We start from the raw sequence: 23,540 nt of genomic DNA, 5'->3' as shown, positions 1-23,540 counted from the left end.
TTGATAGAGCAATTTATTTTCCATTGGATATATACACAGTAACGGGATTGCTGGATTGAATGGTAGCAATCCCATTACTGGGTATATACCCAAAGGAAACTACATTGTTTTATAGATTTCTCTGTTTTAAGTTCTCTGAGAAATCTCCAGACTGCTTTCTCCAGTTACTGAACTAATTTACATGACCACCAACAGTGTATATGCATTTCCTTTTCTCTGCAACCTCACCAGCATCTATTATTTTTTTGACTTTTTAATAATAGACACACTGACTAGTATGAGATATTTCATTGTCAATTTGATTGCATTCCTGTGATTATTTGTGATGTGCATGCTTGTTGGCCACTTGTATGTCTTCCTTTGAGAAATGTCTGTTCATGTCCTTTGCCCACTTTTTAATGGGGTTATTTGTTTTTTCCTTGTTGAATTGATTAAGTTCATTATGAATTCTTGGTATTAGGCCTTTGTTGGAGGCATAGTTTGTGAATATTTTCTCCCATTTTGTAGGTTGTCTGTTTACTCTATTGATAGTTTCTTTTGCTGTGCAGAAGCTCTTTACATCCTACTTTTCAATTTTTGTGTTGCAGTTACTTTTGAGGACTTAGTCATAATTTTTTTTCCAAGGCTGGTATCCAGAATTGTAATTCCTAGGTTTTCTTCTAGGATTTTTATAGTTTTAGGTCTTAGGCTTAAGTCTTTAATTCATTTTGAGTTAATTTTTGTATATGGCGAAAGGTATGGTTCAGTTTCATTCTTCTGCACATGGCTAGCAAGTTATCCCAGCACCATTTATTAAAACAAGAGTTCTTTCCCCATTGCATGTTTTATTGAAGATCACAAGGCTGTAGGTGTGTGAATTTATCTCTGGATTCTCTGTTCTGTTCCATTGGTCCATGTGTCTGTTTCTGTACCAGTACCATGCTGTTTTGTTTACTGCAGCCTTGTAGTGTAGCTTGAAGACAGGTAATGTAATACCTCTGGCTTTTTTCTTTTTACTTACAATTGCTGTGGCTAGTTGGGCTCTTTTTTGTTTCCATGTGAACTTTAGTTTTTTTCTATTCTGTGAAAATTGACGTTGGTAGTTTGATACGAATAGCATTGAATTTGTAGATTGCTTTGGGCTGTATGGCCATTTAAACATTTTAAATATGACAATGGAATGTTTTTCCATTACTTTATGTCTTCTGTTCTTTCAGCAGTGTTTTATAGCTCTCCTTGTAGATATATTTCACCTCCTTGCTTAGGTGTAATTTTAGGTATTTTTTGTGGATGTTATAAGTGGGGATATGTTCATTATTTGGCTCTCAGTTTGAATGTCATTGATGTTTGGAAATGCAACTTATTTTTGTATATTGATTTTTTTACCCTGAAATTTTACTAATGTGATTTATCAGTTCTAGAAGCCTTTTGGTGGAGGCTATAGAGTTGTCTAGATATAGAAACATAAAGTCAACAAACAACAATAATTTGACTCCTTTTTCTATTTCTGTGCCTTTTCTTTTTCTTGCCTGATGGTTCTTGCTAGGACTTTTAGTACTATGTTGAATGCAAATGGTGAGAGTAGCTATCCTTGTTTTGTTTCAGTTCTTAAGGGGAATACTTTTGGCGTTTGCCTGTTCAGCATGATGTTGACTGTGGGTTTGTCTATAGATAGCTTTTATTATTTTGAGATGTATTTCTTCAATGCATAGTTTATTGAGGGTCTTTATCATGATAGGATATTGGATTTTATTGAAGGCTTTTTCTGCATCTATTGAGATGATCATATGGTTTTTAATTCTGTTTATTTGGTAAATCACATTTATTGATTTGTGCATGTTGAACTGATCTTGCATCCCAGGAATAAAACCTATTTGAATGTGGAGGATTATTTGGCTGTGAATCCATCTAGTCCAGGGCTTTTGTTGGTTGGTAGATTTTTAAATTACCAGTTCAATTTCAGAACTAAATACTGGGCTGTTGAGGGCTTCAGTTTCTTTATGATTCAACCTTGGGAGGGTCTGTGTTTCTAGGAATTTATCCATTTCTCTAGAGTTTCTAGTTAGTGTGCACAGAAGTCTTTTGTATTTCTGTGGGATCAATTGTAATGTCACCTTTGTCATTTCTAATTGTCCTTATTTGGATCTCCTCTCTTTTTTTCTTTCTTAATCTAGCTAGTGGTCTTTGATCTTGTGTATCATTTGATGTTGTCAACCCCCCCCCCACACACACACTTTTTTTTGAGACAGAATCTCACTTTGTCACTCAGTCTAGGGTGGAGAGCAAGTACGAACCAGGCTCACTGCAGCTTTGACCTCCTGAGCTGAAGCAATCCTCCAGCCTCAGCCCTGACAATTAGCTGGGACTGCGGGTGTGTACCACCATGCCCAGCCAATTTTTGTATTTTTTGTAAAGATGGGGTTTTGCTGTGTTGCACAGGCTGATCTCAAATTCGTGAGCTCAAGTGATTCGCTCACTTTGACTTCTCAAAGTGCTGAGATTTGAGGGCTGAGCCACCTCGCCTGGCCTTGTTAATTCTTTTAATGGATTTGGGGTCTCAATTTCATTCACTTCTGCTCTAGTTTCAGTTATTTCTTTTTTCCTGTTAGCTTTGGAGTTTGTTTGTTCTTGTTTTTCTAGTTCCTGTAGGTGTGACATTACATTGTTAATTTGAGATCTTTGTAACTTCTTGATGTAGTCATTTAGTGCTATAAACCTTAACAGTTTTTGCAGCATCCCAGGGATTTTGATGTTGTATCACTGTGTTCATTTATCTCAAACAATTTTTTGATTTCTGCCTTAATTTTGTTTACACAAAAATCATTCAAGTGCAAGCTGTTTAATTTTCATGTAATTGTGTGGTTTTGAGAGAGCTTCTTGGTATTGATTTCTACTTCTATTACACTGTGATCTGAGAGTATGGTTGGTATGATTTTGAGTTTTTTGAGTTTATCGAGACTTGCATTATGGCCGAGCCTGTGGTTGGTCTTAGAGTATGTTTCATGTGCAGATGAGAAGAGTTTCACATGCAGATTAGAGTTTCACATGCAGATGAGAAGAATGTATATTCTGTGGTTGATGGATGGACTGTTCTGTAGATGTCTATTAGGTCCAATTGGTCAAGTGTCAAATTTAAATTCAGAATTTGTTTGTTTTCTCCCTGCTGATCTGTCTAGCTCTATTGGTGGAGTGTTGAAATCCCCTGCTATTATTGTGTGGCTGTCTAATTCATCTTGTAGGTCCAGAATTACTTTTTTTATGAATCTGCAGTACTTCGTTGTTGGGTGCATTTGTATATATTTAGAATAATCAGGTATTCTTGTTGAATTGAACCCTTTATTATTATGTAATGCTCTTCTTTGTCCTATTTGATTATTGTTAGTTTAAAGTCTGTTTTTTCTGATATCAGAATAGTGACCCCTGCTCTTTTTTGTTTTGCTTATGTGTAATAGGTCTTTCCCCAATCCTTTTCTTTGAACCTATCATTACCATTACATGTGAGATGGGTCTCTTGAAGACAGAAGATGGATGGGTCTTGTTTTTTGAGTTTTTTGTTTGTTTGTTTGCTTGAGATAGGATCTCATTCTGTCACCCAGGCTGGAGTGCAGTGGTATGATCATAGCTCACTGTAGCCTTAACCTCCTGCGCCTAAGCAGTCCTCCCACCTCAGCCTTTCAAGTAGCTGGGACCACAGACATGTGCCATCATGCCCAGCTAATTTTCTCATTTTTAATTTTTTTGTGGAGACAGGTGTCCTTATATATTGCCTAGGCTGGTTTTGAACTCCTAGTCTCAAGTGATCCTTCTACCTCAGTCTTCCAAATTGCTGAGATTATAGGCATGAGCCACTATGCTTGGCCAAATCTTGTTTTTTGAATCCATTTTGCCATTTTGTGTCTTCTAACTGGGGTGTTAGACCTTTTACATTCAAGGCTAATATTGGTATGTGAGGTTATAATCCTATTTTGAAGTCATTAACTGGTTTCTTTGTAGTCTCAATTACGTCGTCGCTTTATAGGGTCTGTGGGCTATGTAATTAAATGTGTTTTTGTAGTAGCAGGTGTTCTTTTGTTTCCATCTTTAGAACTCCCTTAAGGATCTCTTGTAAGGCTGGTCTAGTGGTAATGAATTCCCTTAGGAATTACTTGTCTGGAAAAGTTTTTATTTCTCCTTCACTTATAAAGCCTAGTTTGGTAGGATATGAAATTCTTGGTTGGAAATCTTTTTCTTTAAGAATGGTGAAAATAAGCCTCTAGTCTCTTTTGGCTTATAATGTTTCTCCTGAGAAGTCCACTATTAGCATGACAGGGTTCTCATTGTATGTGATCTGACTCTTCTCTAGCCTCCTTTAAGATTTTTGATGCTCTACACATTCGGAGAAAGCTCTCTAGGAATGAACTATAAAAATAATCCCTGAAAATACAGTCTTCTGATACAGAATAAGTTATTTCATTAAAATGACCTCTACAAGGTAGATATCACGATGTTTCACTTCTTATATGAAAATATAATAATTAATAATTGACTAACTGGAATCCAAATAATTGTTTCTGAAATACAGAATAATTAGTTTTTATGATAACTATCTTCTAGCTTTTTTCTTCCATCTTCTTCTAAGGAAGTTTCAGTACACTAGAGAAGTTATTTAATATCCATTATGCTGTTTTCACTCCTTGCTGTTCAAAACTGTTTATATACACTTGAATTTATCTTCAGTTATCAACTCAAAGTATGTATCCGCTAGGGAAGCTGTGAGTGGGAGCAGTGGTATGGTACATTGGGTGTATTGATCTTCTGGAGTTTGGATCATTGAGTAAATCTGTACATGCTGTAGCATGGATACTGTAGCTCTGCCAACTCAGAGTTATTTGGACTGTATTATCTTGCTTTCTCTGTGTTAATTCTTATTTATGTCCTGTCCTAATTGCCTTGATAATACTAATGTCCTTTTTTCAAAGTATGTTATGTCTCTGTATGAATCGACATGTTTTCTTAGTGTATGTTACATATTGTATATTATATACAATACTATATACTATATATAAATATATATTATATATTATACTCTGATATGAATGATTGTGTAAATATTCTTATTCATAGCTTTGTGCATTTTTTTCTCTTCTATACCTAAAAAGCTTTGTGTATTTTGTACAAGTTCAGCAGTGTGCATTTTTATAAGTAGAAGTGGTATAAAGATAATATGCATTTATATTTGTGTTAGGTTTTGTCAGATTGCCCTCCAAGAAGATTGTTTCAATTTCTGTTTTTTCCCAATGGTGTATGAAAATGCCTGTGTTCTCACACCCTTTTCAATAGCAGACATTATTATTCTCTTATAATCTTTACCATGACATTTTTGCATCTTGTGACACTTGTCTCTGTAGCATTTGATGCTTTTGACCATAACTACCTTGAAAGTCTTTTTCCTGTTGGCTTTCACCCCTCTGGTACTTTTACACTGGTGATTATTTTATTGTCCCTGAATGAAAGCTGAGGGAATTGAGTTAAATATAGCCCTGAATGTTCGATTTATCTTCTAAAGACAATTCTACAGTGAGTCAGAGTGCCATAGTCCAGGTGCGAGCCTTTTTTGGGGCTTGGCTTAATGCATGGATAAAGCTTAGCAATTTTGAGGTGTAAATGAAAGACTTCTTAGCCTGTTCCTATTAACTTCCTCACTTGACCATTGATTATTTAAGCCAGTAATTTTCAAACATTTTTAGTAATAGAGAAAATTTTTTCAAACCAACAGAGTCCTTCAGGGTATGCAGTTTGAAAATCACTTGTGTTAATCCTTTTTTTTTTTTTTTTGAAAAATGACACTTATATTCTGAACAAAAAATATGCAATTGAAGTCATATTGATTGATTAGTAAGTTGAATCATCTTAGATGGTTATTTGTTGACATTAAACAAAGTGGTTGGATAGTAGTAATGGTTGACCTAATGGAGGACAGAAGTTCATTTATGGTTCATACGTTATGAATTACATTTGTGTCACTAATATGAGTACTTCACTTCACACTTATCAGTTTTTAGTGATAGATGTCTAGCGATCATGTGGAATTGTTTCTTTCAGTATTTGCTTCTTTTTAAGCTTCTAAAATTACCTCAAATGTCAACTAGGTCAGAAGATGGGTTTCAGAATGAAAATAAAACATGTAGGAAACTTCCAAAGACACGATGTGGGTATAAAAGTATTTAAAAGTTACATTATACTTTTGGCACACTGAAAGGGACTTGAATGTACATGGAATATAACTGTATTCTACTACCTTGATTTCAGACTTCAATATCCAGTTCCCATGCACCCTTCTTAGCTGTGCAGTGCTTTATCTTTATTGTCTTATGAACAGTATATGCCTGTCTGACCTTTGTGAGTTAACGCAGATCATTCCTCATAACAGAATACTCTTTTGACTTGGTTTACAAATTCTTCCATGCCTGCCTCCCTCCCTCCCTCCCTCCCTCCCTCCCTCCCTCCCTCCCTCCCTCCCTCCCTCCCTCCCTTCCTTCCTTCCTTCCTTCCTTCCTTCCTTCCTTCCTTCCTTCCTTCCTCTCTCTTTTTCTCTCTCTCTCTTTCTCTTTCTCTCTCTCTCTCTCTTCTTTCTTTTCTTTTCTTTCTTTCGATGCGATCTTGCTATGTTGCCCAGGCTAGTACTGGACTCCTGGGTTCAAGTGATACTCTCACCCTCGGCCTCCTGAGTAGCTGGGACTTGAGACTACAGGCACACCAATACCCCCAGCTCTGTTTTCCTCAAGTCTTAGCTTTTTAATGAAACTTTTCACATTTACTACAGCTCTTAATCATTTTCTAAATTCCTTTTTATAATTTTTATATATCTTATACAACGTAACAAACTATCTTATTTCTTATGACCTAAATGTTTTCTTCCTAGGTTCATTGGAAATTTATTTTACTTTACTTGCAAGTGAAGTACTTACTGTGCTGGGCACATGAGAGGTGCTTGATGAATTGATTACATTAAGCACACTAAATGGAAGAAATTTAAATAAAGTGATATTTGCTATGTTTGGGTGAAGATTTCATGGGTGATTTTTTTTTCGTTTTTTCTAAATTTTCTATAATTCTCCTATACTATCATAAACATTTACAATCTATAAGTAGCCATTAGATATTTTCTAATTTCTGTCTTAAACTTATTATTTTAGTAAGATTGGATTCAAATATATATTATTCAGATTATGCCTTAATATATATTACATGTTAAATTTAAATCTCTTTTTTAATAGGAGGAAAGGACAGACGGAGTGGCCTCATTTTGACAATTCCATTATGCCTCGAACAGACAAATATGGATGAGCTGAGTGTCACCTTAGACTACCTACTCAGCATTCCAAGGTGACTCTAAAGGTGTCTTTTCTTAAATCTCAGTATGTTTTCATTCAGTTACTAATGATTCTATTGTTGAAGTATACTTTGCTATCTTATTTGCTTTTACTCGCAGTGAAATTATAATTATAGATACTAAAATCAATGACTTATAACATCATTGCAGATAAAATGCTCATTTTATGCTCTTGATGAATTTAATGATATACAGATTTCCAAAATGTATGTATTGTCAACTTTTAAGGAACACTGTAACTAAGCATCTATATCATGTAACTTTAGAAAAATTGGAGAATTTAATCAGTAGAAAAGATCTTTTATTTAGGTAAGCTATTTCACCATATTGATATCAATATGTGTGCCGGTTTTAATGTATTGAGTGAGTGAAGGCTATTAGGAGTTTATAAATATTTTTATTTTAAAAAATGTCAAAAATGTTTGTTTATATTTTAATGTAAAGGGCCTTTAACTTTAATTTTCACATTTCTTCAGTGAAGACCCAACTTGAACCTCTTTATTTGCCCTAGTCTACCCATCACTTCAACAACAAAAATAAAGCTTCCTCCCCATCTGCTTCTCCCATAATTGGGACTGGGGCACAACTGTGACTGCATATTAGTCATCTGGAGCTTTTTTTCAAAATTCTAATGATCGGGGGTTCACTTCCAGAGATTCTGATCCGATTGTTCTTGGGAAGCCTGCTTATCAGAATTTTTAGAAAGTCTTTTAAGCTTCTTGTGTTTTTCTAATGTGCAACCAGGTTTGTAAACCACTACAATTAAGCATGTAAATGAGGGCAGGTTTCTGTGTATGTGTCTGTGTGTGTGTGTGTGTGTGTGTATATAATGTAGAAGTAGAAAAAGGAACACGACTATTTCATATACTGCTCTTAAGTTCTGGCTAGTGAATTTTAAAACATTTTCGTCAGAGTAAACAATTCTTTGTATGTTTTTCCTGTATTTGCATTTTATTGACACAATAGCTTTTTTCCATTTAAACCACCTTGCAGAGTATGGAGTTAAAACAACTCATTTTAATGGCACCTGCGTCCAGTAGTGTTCTGTAATTCAATGATTCTGTTGCTGTTTGTTTTTTTAATATTGTGGAAATAGAGCTCTTCATGTGAAAATTTTCAATATTTTCAGTTTCTGGGAGTGAAAATGATGAGAATCTGTAGTCAGTGTATTAGTATTAGTATTAGCATTAGCTAATTGCATTAGCAGTAATCTTGCTAATCCCCCAAACTGTGGATTGCTAACTTGTTCACCATTAGATAACAAACTGCTTTTTAGGTAACCATGGTTAGCCAGACTTACAGCTTACAAGTTATGAAGAAAAATTCATAGATGGATTAATAGAAGGTTAAATATGTCAAGTGCCATCTGAACAACTACCTTATTTTGTAGTTGAGGAAATTGAAACTCAGAGGTTATGGTTACTTGCCCAAGATCTCAAACCTAGTGAGTCGCACAGCTGGGATGAGTGTCCACAATTCCTGACACCAATTTAGAGCCTTTTTATACTTCAAATGAATAGAGTTCAGTGTAGTTGCATCTCACATGAAGTCCGGTTCTGAGGTTCAGATGAAAAAAACTACTAATTGTCAAAGTTACTTTTGAAAAATGCCTGAGGGTGGATCAGAGACTGTATTACCTTTCCATGAACATGTTAGGTTTTCCTTCAGCATTGGAGCAAGTTGTTCATACTGAATTCTAGAAGACATAGTTGGCTTGTGATTAGGTTTGTTTTAAGAAAATGCATGTTTGTATATACTGGGATCATATTCAGTTCAAGAGGATGCTCACCGTCAGAGGCACTGGGTAACTAAGGGAAGCTAAAGGACCAGCAAATTCATTCGCATCTCCTGACTCATGTTCACTCTGGTGTGAATAAGCAGGAAGTACAGTGGAAGGCAAAATAGCCTATACTATTTAAATTTTCTCTTTCTCTTTCTCGTGTAAATGTACATATGATGTTCCTCCAGTGTAAATGATGAATCAGTTTCTGCATATCTACACTTACCTGCCAACTAGCAGAGAAGGTGTAAGTTGAAGCAAGATGAAAGAACTTATTCTAGCAAGGCAAAATAGATACATGGGTACTTTATTTCTTATGATTGTTTTGCTAAAATTTGACCTTCTCAAGTATTCATGAAAACTCTGTCCTGCTTTCTTGGATCAGTCTCCCATAATTTTGGGATTAACAAAGTGGCTGTCAGCTTTTTATCCATACTTGCCATTTCCTTAGAGAGCTAAGGTGTTTTTGATCTCTCCATTGTGATGCTAGAGAGCAGTTAACTAGATGTGTGATCTTAAAACCAACGTTTTTCATTCAAAATTTCCACTGCTCAGAAGTGCTTTTAAAATGTAACCCCCCAACATTTTGTTAAAATGTTCATATATGCAAAAAAGTTGAAGGAATTATATGGTGACACCCATATGTCCACCACTTAGAAAATCTAAAACTAACATTGTGTGTTGTTTTATCACATTATCACCCATGTTTCAGTCCTCTTTTTACCCTAGGAATGTTTTTAAGTTTACCCTGCCAGATCAGGCCCCAGATATGTCTAGAAAAGTTTTTTCATTTCTAGTATATCTACATTCTTTTGTGACCTGCTTTTGTCTCCCAGCTTCCAACTGTTAATGTTTAACTCCTTCCAGCTGTGAACATCTGCAGGCATCTCCAACTTTGTAGCTAGCTAAGGTGGCCTCTTCCTAATAGGAGATGTCCAAAATTGGTTTTTTTTGTGCAATGACTATCTTAACATTTTGAATACAATAATAGCTTTTCAAAATTTTTGCAAAAATGAAAAGAAATTACCCCATTTCTTATAGTTTGTGCTTAATTTTAATGATCACAGGGACAAAGTGTGATATATAGCTATTTTAAATGGCTAACCTAGCACAGTTGAGAATGGAAGCATTTCTTGACTCTTTTGTACACAGGTTGGCCCTGAGTTTGTTTTGTGTTTCAGATACTAAGTGTACAGTATTTTGGATATTCATGAGTGCTATGAAAACAAAGCATGAAAAGAGTCAGAGTGATAGAGTGGTGATACTTTACAAAATAAGATGATATTTTGCCAGAGATGATTGAAAGGAGGGGCAGACCCTACAGAATCTGATCAACGAACATCGAAGACAGAGTGAGCAGTAAGTGCAAAGGCCCTGAGGCAGGAGCAGGTTTAACATGTTCTGGGAAGATCAAGGAGGCTAGTGTGGCTGGAACAGTTTGAGAGAGGAGCACAGTGCTAGGAGGGGGATCAGAAGAGAGTCAGGAGTCAGGCCGTGGAAGACCGTGTAGGCCATGGCTTCCGTTCTGAATGAGATGGAAAGCTATTGTCATGTCTGAGGAGTGATGTGATGTGTGTCATCTAACATTATTAAAGGCCTTCTGTATTTAAAGCACAGTGCTAGAAGCTGCCAAGACATTTGTAAGGTAACATTCTTGCTTTCTGGAAGCATATTATCTAATGAAGATGAATTGTAAACAAGTAATTATAATAAAAGCATAAGTGAAATTAGTGCCATTATGTAAATACTAGCAGAGCTGTGTGAGTGGAAGAGAAGGAGCGTGTAGTTGTAATCAAAGAAATGAGTGAAGATCTGCAGGATATTGGACCCAGGAAATCCACTAACAGTGTCTTCTGTGTCAAAAGTGAGTGCACTGTTTAGACAACCTCACCTTTACATGGCGGTTTTAACTCAACTATGTCACCCTTGAAAGGCTTAACTGGGCTAGGAACTAGGAGGCGGGGTCTTAGATTTTTTTTTTCTATTACTGTTAAAGTATAGTTATAAACATGGTAACAGGGGCTATAGGAATTTGTTATTAATAGCACTTCAGGTCCTACAGCAGGCCCTTTATAAAGGGTATAGCGTGCTTCTAAATTAAATATGTCGTTAGAAGCAGTTTAAGCCATCATACCACTTACAAGGATGAAGTAAAAAACAAAACTATTTCCTTTCAAGTACCTGAAAGACCACTTGGTCTGGCAATTTTGAAATAGTAATATCTTTGGATTCTGTGTATTTTCATTATCTATCTTAGTAAAATGTGAGAATATGAGAGGGTTAAGTGTGTTTCTAAGTACTCTGAAAGATAAATTTAGAGTATTTTATTCTTTTAAGATCACTACAGATGGTATTTTCAAGCTTCATTACTTTCTTAGTCTTAATGTACAGATTAATTTATAGTGTGCTTTGAAATATAAATGTATTGCTTATATAAAATGTATTTAACAAAATGGTTGTGTAACCTACATCTCAGGACTATAGATGCCAATGTTAAGAAAGTACCACATTATGAGAATGGCACGTTTCTCTTGGTGGGAAGGCCCTCTTCTGGACAGCTGTGTCTTAGCTCTCCTTCCTGCAAAAGGCATTGGTAGAATCCCTGCATTGTTGCCACTACTCCAGACCACTCAACAACCAGCTACCCTGCCTAGCTGATCACTGTTGGGCTTGTATCCTCTTCTATATCATGGTGGTCTTCTTAGATGTCTTGTTGGTGGAGAACTCCAGGAATCCCCTCATTACTTGAGGCCACAGATAGTCATTATGTGTCAGGTTTGCTTCTCTCCACAGGTCTTTCACTTTTTTGAAATAGAGATGGAGTCTTGCTGGTCTCACATGCTGACCTTGAACTCCTTGGCTCAAGCCATCCTCTTGCCCTAGTCTCCCAAAGTGCTAGGGTTAGAGACGTGAGGCACCACGCCTAGCCCCCTCTGCAAGTCTTTTATTTTCTTTTGCTAATCCACAAGTGATGACTGTATTGGCCTTAGCTTTAGTTTTTCCCAAAGAATATTTAGTGGGTCCTTTATCTTGTGATGCAAATCCAAAAATAGAGTACTTTTGTTTTATTGAGATATAGTTCAGATGTCATAAAAATCATCTTTTTAAAGTAGGCAATTCAGTGATATTTAGTGTATTCACAGGTTATGCATCCGTTATGCTATCTAGTTTCAGAACATTTTTGTCAGCCCAAAATAAACCTTGTTCCCATCGGCAGTCACTCTCCATTCTTCCCTCCTAATCCTTGTCAACCACTAATCTGCTTTCTGTCTCTGGATTTGCCTATTCTGGACATTTCATATAAATGGAATCATTTAATGTCGGTCCTTTTGTGTCTGGCATCTTTTACTTAGCATAATGTTTTCAAGGTTTAGCCATGTTGTAGCATCTGTCAGTACTTCATCTTTTTTTATGGCTGAATGTCTCATTGTTTGGTTATACTGTGTTTTGTGTTTCTGTTCATCAGTTGATGGACATTTTAATTGTTTCTGCTCTTCAGCTATTATGAATTATTCTGCTATGAATATTTACATGCAGGTTTTTGTGTGAACATATGCATCAGTTTGCCTTACCTTTTGAATACTCTTTTGTTTACTTTGGAAGCTCAGGTTCTGTCCTTGCCTGTTCCCACTCTAAACTTTTAGCAATATCATCCTCATTCCTTGTAGTCTTACTGTTTCTTGGTAGAACAGAACATGACTTCTACAAGAACCGTCTTGGAACTAGTGTGCATGCTTGGAGGGAGAAGAGGAGGACTAGTAAAGTCCCCTGAACTGTTGGTGGATTTAAATCCCAGAAAAGGTCGTTTATTTTTTCCTATAATGTATGTAATTGGGAACAGTTTGTATGGGGACAGGTTTCACTACCAAAATCTTGCTCTGATAAGCAAAGCTGTAGTTCCATTTACTGTATTGGAAGGAGGGCAGTTGAGATCCTTACATTAAGTTGATAAGTAAACATAATAATAATAATAATGATAATGATAGGTATGTAGTTTTGGCCTTTAGAATGGAGTTTTTCCCTCCAGAAGTTGCGTTTTACTAGGTTAGACTTCTGGGAAGTGTTTAGTTAATACTTAAATCACTCAATATAATACAGAAATCCAACACTGAAGATAATGTTTTGTTGGTCAAGTGACTGAGAATGCAAAGTGAGAGCGGAAGTGGGTTAGACATGGTCTATCCAAGCTTTTGAATCAGCAGGTTCTACCTCATTAAATTTCTCCAAAAGAACGCTAAGAAGCCGATTTTTGTGATTTATTAATAACTATTTTCTATCTGTTTTGAACTGTCACTTCACAAATCTTACACTTCTGGCAGGAAGGTGAGACAAGAAATATATAACACATTTGGCAATTAGTGACTTACTTCACTGTGATCCCTTTTTACTGATGAAGAAATTGAGAGACTAGTAGTACTGTTTGAATGTTTCTTTGATTTCTTTACTTTTTAAGACATTGACTTTTATGCTTTTAGAATAATTTTCTTGCCACATTAGTTTGTAAATTGTGAACATTTCCTAAAATGAGAAAAATAAATTGCTTGAGAAAATGAAAGGATACTCTGAAGAATTTTATTTATTGACAGTGTAAACCAAGTGAGATTAATTCTACTGCATATGCAATTAAGTTTTAAACCTTCTTTATTTAGAATTATGAAGAACGAATTCTGGAGCTTGTTTTAATGCTGTGTAATTTTGTTTTGTTTCAGTGAGAAGTGTAAGGCTAGAGGATTTACCGTGATTGTGGATGGCAGAAAATCACAGTGGAATGTGGTGAAAACAGTAGTCGTAATGCTACAGGTAATTTTGGTTTTGTTTATCAGGAAATGGTTTTTATTTTACAGCAACAGATCCTGGTGAAAATGGCAAATGCACTTAATTTATTGGACTATGCCTGGCGTCCTAGCAGTGACTGAGTTCTGAAAATGCACTGATCACTATTGGATTGTTCAAATTCAACTCCTTAGGTTTGAATTTAGGCAGTTAAGTAAATCTCTATTCTAATAGGTTTGTAAATGAAAATAATATGTCATGTTTAAGTAATTTAAGAAAGGAGGCCAGTGATTTTAAAAGTGTGAGTGTTGAAATTATGAGACTCACGTGGGAGCTTTTGCATGCTCTGGTGTCTGTCATTCTCCCTCTTGCACCCCATTCTGAAACTATAGGTAGGTGGTAGGATTTTTGGTTAAGTGTAGTTCAAAGAAACTTCTCAGGTGATTCTGGCTTGTCTTTCTCTTCTAGTCCCCTATTTCCTACATAAAGCATCAGGATTCACGATGATCTTATTATTTATTTATAGTCCAGAAGAAACGTACTTAATATCTGTGTCCTCAGGAATTTCAGCCCCTCACAAATTAACATTTAATAAACATCTACGATTACAAACTTTTTGAGATCTGATGCCAGTCTTGTGTTTTATATTTCCTCATGTTCCACACAGAATGTTTCTGTGACCCCTGGCATGTAGTAGGCACCCAGTAGACATTTGTTGATTTATTTTAAGGGTATTGAAGATACGATTTGAAAAGGAAAAATAAAACATTTGAGTGATGCGGAGGGCAGATTGCTCTCATGCACTTGGCCTTCTGTAGGGCTTCTAGAGAGGTAAAATTTGAATTATCCAATTTAAATGAAAGTAAAGAGGGCCTTCCTCACAGGTACTCTGAGTTACATATAGCTCATAAATGAAGCAAGTACAATGAGAGTAGTTGATGGCAGGCCAGTCTGGGAGAAACATAAGTTGGTAGTGACGTGGAATCATGAACATTCACTTAAGTGGATATCAGTAATATTGAAAGAAAGATCAAGAATTTTAAATGAATTCAACAAATAATTTGTTAGCTACTTTAGGATTCTGTGGAAAGGCATATAATTTTAAAATTTAAATAACTAAGGAGAATGGTTTTTAACGTTTTATCATTTATTTAGGTTAATTGGGAAAAAGGGATTCAAGGGATAGGAACAAAGTGGTAATTTTAGGTTTTAGTTCTAGTTTTAGTGCCTATTATGTTTCTGGTACTGTGCAAAGCTTGCTATATAAATTATCTCATTTAATTTTGGCCTCACAACCTTACAGAGAAGGTCAACGAGGCTCAAGGATTTTAAGTAACTTAAAATCGGAACTTAGTACAGACTAAGTAAGCCCCAGGCTTTGACTTTATCCGTTTTAAAATGTATATTTACCAGTGGCCTGTATTTGAGGGGGAGTCTCTGAATTTTCTACCCATTGCCTCATTCTTCTTAAATGTTTGGCTTAAACTTTTCATCATTAGAATTCCCCCACCCCACCTTTTTTTTTTTTCAGTCAGGGACTCACTTTGTCACTCAGCCTGGAGTGCAGTTGCATGGCTTACTGCAGCCTCCAGCTCCTGGGCTCAGGCAGTGCTCCTGCCTTAGCACCCTGAGGAGTTGGGACTGGAGGCGAGTGCCACCACACCTGGCTACTTTTTTTTATTTTGTGGAGACTATATTGTTCCAGTTGGTCTCAAACTCCTGAGCTCAGGTGATCCTTCTGCTTCAGCTCCCCAAATCACTGGGATTACAAGCTAGAATCACTCTTTGGGTTAGAAAGGACATAGCCTCTGGAGGATCAGTTTTTAAGGGAGCACAAATTGGTGTCCTAAAATAACTTTTTCTTTGAAAAAAAAAGTGCTTCCAGCACTTTTATATTTCAAACTTTGAGAATTAACTCTTCTCTGTGAAAGTTGTTAAAATAACTATTAGGTAAGAAATCCATTAATTATGACCTTGTGTTCTTCCTTTCATCCTGTCATTCAACTGTGTCACAGATGAGCTGTTTGGGACTTGCTGTTTGAACTGGACTTTGATCAATGGCAGTTTTGAAGAACAATCAATGGATGATTTAATCCCCTCTTGCGATTTCTTTTCTGATAGGTATTTTAACAACTTTTGGATTTATTAATAGTTAACATTTTCAGAAGTTGCAATGGCCTCTTTACTTCTAGTCATACAGTTTCTACATATGAAGTCATTCATTGCTTTCATCTCAGAAGGTACTGGGACCAGTTGTTTGGGACCCCACAGTGCCTATAACTAGTATTCTCTAAAATGAGGGGCTTGGTTTCTCTTGTTTCTCACAGCTTTCATATTCAATGATTTTGAAATAATAATCTTCCACAAGGCAATATATGAATAAAGCTCAATTTTATCTTAAATTTTCCAGCCCCTCTGATAAAAGTTTTGATACCATTGAATTTATTTTACTTACTTTAGTTCCAATCCAGTTGTTGCAGAGGATGCTAGATTTATGATGTGTGCATGTTTATCTCTAAAGGTTTTCCATTTTTCCCTGAATAGTAATAATAGTAATAATTATTATAATTATTCAGTGCTGCAATTTATGGTCTAGAACAGAGATTGGGCCCTTGAGTTTATAAAGTTTTATTGGAGCTCAGCCATGCCCATTCATTGATATATTGTGTGTGGCTGCTTTCATACTGTCCTGACAGAACTGAGTAGTGGCAGTAGAGACATTATGGCCTGCAAAGCTTAAAATACTTATTATCTGGATCTTTGGAAAGAATATATTGACCCGAAGTTCAGAGCATACGAAATAGTGTAGTAGAACATTAGAGTCAGACAGAGGTGGTTTCTGTTCTGCTCAGTGACTTTTTAACTCTTATCTTAGACAAGTAACTTTATTTCTCTGAAGCTCAAATTACTCTCCTGTAAAATTAAGAGAATGAGATCCACTTGTTAATGGGTTTCATTTATTTAACAAATATTTATAGCATGTGTTCTATTATATATGTCAGACATTTGTCATAAACACTGGAAATATAGGGATGACAGCATAGATAAGGTACCTGCCATTGGGAAGCTTATATTCTACTTGAAGAGTTAGACAATAAGCAGTTAAGCAAATGTAACAGCCCATGGTGATAAATGCTGTGAAGAAAAATACAGTAGTAAAAGAGACTGAGTCAGATGATGCCACTTTAGATAGGGTAGACAGGGAAGGCCTCTCTGAAGAGGGAATATTTGAATAGAATCTTAAATAAACTGAGGGAACACTACTAGGTATAAGGCAAAGGACATTCCAGATAGAGGAAACAGCATGGACAAAGACCTGAAGTGGAACAGACTTCATATTGCAGGAGCAGCGAGGTTAGCATGGCTGTTGTGGAGGAGTGAGCTAGGAGGGGAAGGTGTAAGATGAGATCTGAGAGGCCAACATGGGCCTGAGCTTGAAGGGCCTTGTAGGTCTTGGTAAGAGGTTTGAATTTCATTCAGAGTGCAAGAGAAAGTCAAGCAAGGAGCCTTGTAATGATGATATTTCAGAAAGCTGGATAGTTTGAAGTTGTTAGCAATGCAGGCTGTAGAACTTGTTGGATTTAAGATACATTTTAAAGTTAGACTCTATAGGACTTGATAAAATATATGTGAGATATTTATTAATTCAATAAGTGTTCATTTCAATTCATTAGGTAGTATAAGTAACCGTATCAAGTAAATGTGAAATAGTATTTGTCAAAGATTAGCTTTTTGTCCTCCTCTTCAAGTTAATAATCATATAAAATCTTGGCCTCATTGTATAATGATTGACAAAAAACTTATTTTAGTGAGAAAATTGATTTTACGTCTTTTGAAGAAATTCTCCAAGATGGATTGTGTTAGAAAAAATTTTTCATATTGTAGAAAAATCAAATTATATAATTTCTCAACTAAAAATTAACTCTTACAGTTTAATCTAAACATATTCCTAGTACAGAGATTCAATAAAACAAAAAGTGATTCACATGTACAATTTATGATGCATTGTTTATTTGAAGTATTTTCTTAATCAGCTTGTTTTTCAAGCTCTTCTTTATTGCCGTGTATGTTTTGAAGTCTAGAGAATTTCTTCTTTATTATTTTAATTCTTCTCCAAACGTCTCTTATGTAGCTTAATCTTGACTGGTAATTTATAAATTTATTTTACATGTGTAATTTGTGATTATTTTTCTGTATTTTATAGAATGTTGTTCCAGCTGAGGTGTCCCTTGTTTGTGTGGTAAAGCCAGATGAATTCTGGGATAAGAAAGTAACACATTTTTGTTTTTGGAAAGAAAAGGATAGACTTGGCTTTGAGGTAAATGTAATCTCTTTTTTTAAAGTCCATTATATCTTTAAAAATAGTATTTTACTGAAATTATTTTTGATGGTTTAGCAGTGGTTACTAAGCAGTGTTTAAGGAATACTTAATTAGTGCCTAAGTAATAATTAGTATACAGTCAGCATTTGGATACTTGCTGAATGAAGTATGATATTTTGGTAAAGATCATGAAAGCTTTCTTGTTTTCCATTTTCAATTATATCATTCTTTGTTAACTTCTTTGAATAAGTAGAACCTTTGTTTTTAAAATTTTTTATTGCATTATGGAGAGGAAATTTAACAAATACTAGGAAGTCCTAGACATTTTGGAGTTGAAATTATAGTCTATTTTCGGTGACATGTCATAATTATTTTTTAGTATCTGGCCAGTTTTAATATATGAACACAGTTATCCATCCTTTCCTACTGACTTTTTCTTTCTCTCTTTCACTTTCCTTGTGTGATAGTGCATCTTATTGGAGGTTAGAAAAAAGCACTACGATGGAATGTAAATCTAAGCAGTTTGTCATATTCTTTCTTCCACACCTGTTAATTCTCAGCTTCCCAGTAGGAGAGTTGATAAATAACAGACTTTACATTGTCTAAATAAAGTGTGGAAACTTTGAAGAATACAAAGTCTAACTCCAACCTGGTATAACATAGACTCTTGGAATGCTTACAGTCAGATAATAAAGATTCATTTTGGAACTTGCCATACTATACACTTGTTTTTGTTTTTACCTAGGTCAATATCAGTGTATTTTTGGTATGGAGAAAAGATTGTTCATGTATATGGGATAGAAAGATTTGAGAAAACTTAGTTTATTCTTAAAGGAGATGGCTGGAAATTTCTTAAAAATACATGGTTTTATTCTTTACTTAAAAAGTTAAGCTATGACTTACGTGCAGTGAAATTAATCCATTTTAGTGATAATTCTGAGAGTTCCGACAAAACATGTAAAACCACAATCAAGAAATCAGGAAGTGTCTCATCACCCCCAGAATTCCCCTATGCTCCTGTAGTTAACTTCTCCATTTCTAGCCCCTGACTGGTGGTAGGAAAACTGTTTCTGTACTCACAAGCCCCTTCTCAGGTTTAGTAATTTGCTGTATTGATTCATAGAATTCAGGGAATCACTTTACTAACATCTGCTGGCTTTATATAAAGGTTACAGATGAACAGCCCAGATGAAGTGATATACAAAGTGTGAGGTCTAGAATGATCCAGAGCACAGGAGCTTCTAACCCTAGGGAGTTGGGGTACACCACCCTCCTGGCCCGTGAACATGTTTATCAACCCAGAAACTCTCCAAATCATTGGCCATTGATGATTAACTAACTCAGTCTCCAGCCCCCTCTCCCTTCCCTGGAGGGAGAGGAGTGGCCATGAAAGTTTCAACCCTCTAATTATGCCTTGGTCTTTTTGGTGACAAGCCCTCATCTTTAATCTATTTAGAGGCCCACAGCCACCATTCATCTTATTAACATCCAAAAAAACACTTATCACTCCAGAAATGCCAAGGATCTTAATAACTCTTGTATCAATAACTGGGGACTGAGACCAAATACTGTAATAAAAGATGCTCGTATCACCCAGGAATTACGAGGGTTTCAGGAGTTCTGTGCCAGGAACCGGGGACAAAGAGCAAATGCGTATTTCTTATATCACAGTATCACAGATGGTATCTGTTTAAACCTTTTACCCGTTTAAAAAAAAATGTCTTTTTTGTTACTGGATTTTGAGAGTTTTTTATGTATTTTGTATAGAAGTCATTTATCAGACACATAATTTACTAATATTACATCCTAGTCTATTGTTTGCCTTGTCATTCTCTTAACATTTTTCAAGAAATTTTTTTAACTGTGATGAAGTCCACTTTTTCAGTTTTTTTTTTTTATTCTGATTTCACAGTTGGAGAAACGGTTTTCTTTTATGAATCAGACTTTTGCTGTCATAATCTGAGAAATCTTTGCCTTACTCAAGGTCACAAAGATTGTCCTTGATATTTTCTTCTAAAAGTTGTATAGTTTTAGGCATTAAATTTAGATCCGTGATCTCTTTTGAGTTCATGTTTGTGAACTATGGTCAAGAATATGTATTTTATGACTTCAGGGTTTTGTTTTTTTTTTTGAGATGGAGTTTTGCTGTTGTTGCCCAGGCTGGAGTGCAGGGGTGCGACCCCAGCCCACTGCAACCTCCACCTCCCAGGTTCAAGAGATTCTCCTGCCTCAGCCTCCCAAGTAGCTGGGATTACCGGCATGCACCACCACGCCTGGCTAATTTTTTGTATTTTTAGTAGAGATGGGGTTTCTCCATGTTAGTCACACTGGTCTCAAACTCCCAACCTCAGGTGATCTGCCCGTCTCGGCCTTCCAAAAGTGCTGGGATAACAGGCATGAGGCACCGCACCCAACTGACTTCAGTAATTTTAAGTTTGTTAAGGTTTGGTTTGTGACACACTGTATGTTCTATCTTGATGAGTTCCCAGAATAAGTATTCTGTTGTTGGATGGAGTGTTCTGTAACTGTCAAGATGATTCATAGTGTTATTCAGGTCTTCTCTATCCATGGTAATATTGTGTCTACCTGTTCTTTTAATAACTGAAAGAGGAATATTGCAACCTCCAACTGTTATATCTGGGATTATTTCTATTTTATATCTGTCAGTTTTTGCTTCATGTATTTTGAAGCTTTATTGTTTATTGCATAAAGATTTAAGATAGCTGTGTCTTCTTGGTGAGTAGGGCCCAATTTATCATTTTTGAATGTTCTTTTTTATTCCTGATATTATATCTGGCTCTGAAGTGTACATTGTCTGATATTAATATAACTACTCTAGCATTCTGTTGATTAGTGTTCATGTGTTGTATCTTTTCCATTATTTTACTTTTAATTTATTTCTTTATATTTAAAATGAATTTTTTGTAAACACCATATAGTTAGATCTTACTTTCATATCCAGTTTGACAATCTCTGTCTTTTCATGGGTATGACTATATTTCATGCAGTTATTGATATGGTTTATAAAATCTACCATCTTGCGAGATTTTATGGGTTTTTTTTGTTCTTTTCTGTCTTTGGACTGAGTATTTTTTATAATTACATCTCCATTATTGGCTTGTAATTTCTGTCTCTCAGTTTTTTAGTGTTTACCTTACTGTTTACTGTATACATCTTTAATAATCAGTCTAACCTTCAAATATTATACCACTTCACATGAAACAGAAGGACCTTAAAACAGTCTATCTCCAATACTTCCATCCCATTGTTGTTATACATTTCACTTTTACTGTGCTATAAACAAACACTACATTGCTACATTTTTTTTTGCTACAGATAGTCTGTTTTCTTTTACAGCAATTAAAAATTTTAAATTAATTTCATATTTACTTTTATTTATGCCTTTTCTGACATTCTTCATTTCTTTTTGGAGATTCGACTTTTTGTCTGGTGTCACATTCCTTTAATATATCTTGCAGTGCAGGTCTGTTGGCATTGAATTGTATCATTTTTTGTTTGCCTGAAGAAAATCTTTATTTTAGTTTTGAAAATTATTTTCAATGGGTATAGAATTTTGTTTGTGGTGTTTTTTTTTTTCTTTCAGCACTTTAGTCATACAGTTGACCTGTGAACAATGCAGGGGTTAGGACCAGCAACCTTCTGTGCAGTTGAAAATCTGTGTCTAGCTTTTGACTTTCCGAGAACTTAAATACTGATAGCCTACTATTGACCAAAAGCCTTTCCAGTAACACGAACAGTCAGTTAACACAAATTTTGTATATGTATTATACATTGTATTCTTACAATAAAGTAAGCTAGAGAAAAAATGTTAGGAAAATCATGAGGAAGAGGAAATATATTTACTATTTATTAAGTAGAAGTGGATCATCATAAAGGTCTTCATTCTCATTGTCTTGAGGCTGAGGAGGAAGAGGAAGAGGAGGAGTTGGTCTTGCTGTCTCAGGGGCGGCAGAGGCAGAAGAAAACCCCTTATAAGTGGACCTGTGCAGTTCAGCCCTGAGTTGTTCAAGGGTCAACTGTATTTAAAAGTGCTTTCTCGCCGGGTGCAGTGGCTCTTGAAATCCCAGCACTTTGGGAGGCTGAGGCGGTGGATCACCTGAGGGTCAGGAGTTCAAGACTAGCCTGACTAATATGGTGAAACCCCATGTCTACTAAAAATACATAAATTAGCCGGACATGGTGGCACGTGCCTGTAGTCCCAGCTATTTGGGAGGCTGAGACAGCAGAGTTGCTTGAACCCAGGAGGCACAAGTTGCAGTGAGCCGAGATCGCGCCACTGCACTCCAGCCTGGGTGACAGAGGAAGACCCTGCCTCAAAAAAAAAAAAAGTAAAAAGTAAATAAAATTAAAAGTGCTATCTCATTGCCTTTGCCTTCTCATTGTAATGGTCACTGACAAGAAGGCTGCTGTTTTTTATATCTTTGGTCCTTGTCTGTGTATGTTATTTGCCTTTTTTTTCCTTTAGCCACTTTCAAGATTTTCTTTTTGATTTTGGTTTTTGCAGTTGTATTTTGCTGTATCTGTGTGTGTTTTATTTGATATTTATTCCACTTAGTGTTCTCTGTACTTCTTAGATATCTGGTTTGATGTCTGTCATCAATTTTGGAAAATGTTTATACATTCTTTTCAAATATTTTCTCTGCCCTTTTTCTGTTTCCTCTGGAACTCCAGTTCAATGTATGATACAATATTTGAAATTTTGTCACCATTTTCTTTGGTCTCCTGTTTTATTTTTATCCCTGTGTCTTTCTCTTGGTGTTTCAGTTTAGGTATTTTTCTTGATCCATTTTCAAGTTCACTGTTTGTTTCCTTGGTTGTGTTAAGTTTGTTGGTAAGACCACTGAAAATTACTGTGCTTTTGATTTGTAGCATTTCTATTTGACTCTTTCTTAGAGTTTCTCTTTGCTGAAATTCCTCATCTGTTCTTGCGTGTTATTTTTCATTCTCTATAGCATCAATATCTTACATTTCCTATCTCATAGTCTTAATATCTGCATCTGTCTTACTCCACTTAACGTTGTTTGCTTTGTTTCTTGACAGTGGGTCATTTTCTTTACTTTTTTGTGTGTGCCTTGTTATTTTTTATTGAATGTTAGACATCTTGTTTAGGACAGTAAAGACTGAGGTGTAGGTGGTATTTGTGCCTGCGCATGGGCTCATCTTGTCCTTTTCCTAGGCATAAGGGAAGGGTTGAGTTCTAACCAGGAATTGAGTGGGCTTTGGATTTTGTGGTTGCTATTATTTTCCTTAGTCCTCCACAGGCTTCTAATTTCTGTAGAGTTACTTTGTGTTGA

The 23,540-nt window shown here is 35.7% G+C and overlaps 1 protein-coding gene across 2 annotated transcripts in view; it reads left to right on the top strand.

The window, feature by feature from the left end:
• Positions 1-23,540, top strand: part of SESTD1 (SEC14 and spectrin domain containing 1) — a 150,147-nt gene that overhangs the window by 67,663 nt on the left and 58,944 nt on the right. For both annotated transcript variants that reach the window (XM_007965522.3, XM_073019849.1), the window contains exons 3-5: positions 7,236-7,344; positions 13,841-13,931; positions 18,109-18,222. In XM_007965522.3, the coding sequence (XP_007963713.1) occupies positions 7,236-7,344; positions 13,841-13,931; positions 18,109-18,222 (314 nt within the window). The remainder of the gene's footprint in view (positions 1-7,235; positions 7,345-13,840; positions 13,932-18,108; positions 18,223-23,540) is intronic.

The sequence above is a fragment of the Chlorocebus sabaeus genome, chromosome 10, assembly GCF_047675955.1.
Source record: "Chlorocebus sabaeus isolate Y175 chromosome 10, mChlSab1.0.hap1, whole genome shotgun sequence".
NCBI lineage: Eukaryota > Metazoa > Chordata > Mammalia > Primates > Cercopithecidae > Chlorocebus > Chlorocebus sabaeus.
The sequence above is the reverse complement of the archived record's forward strand: the minus strand, read 5'-3'. Positions and strand labels throughout refer to the sequence as shown.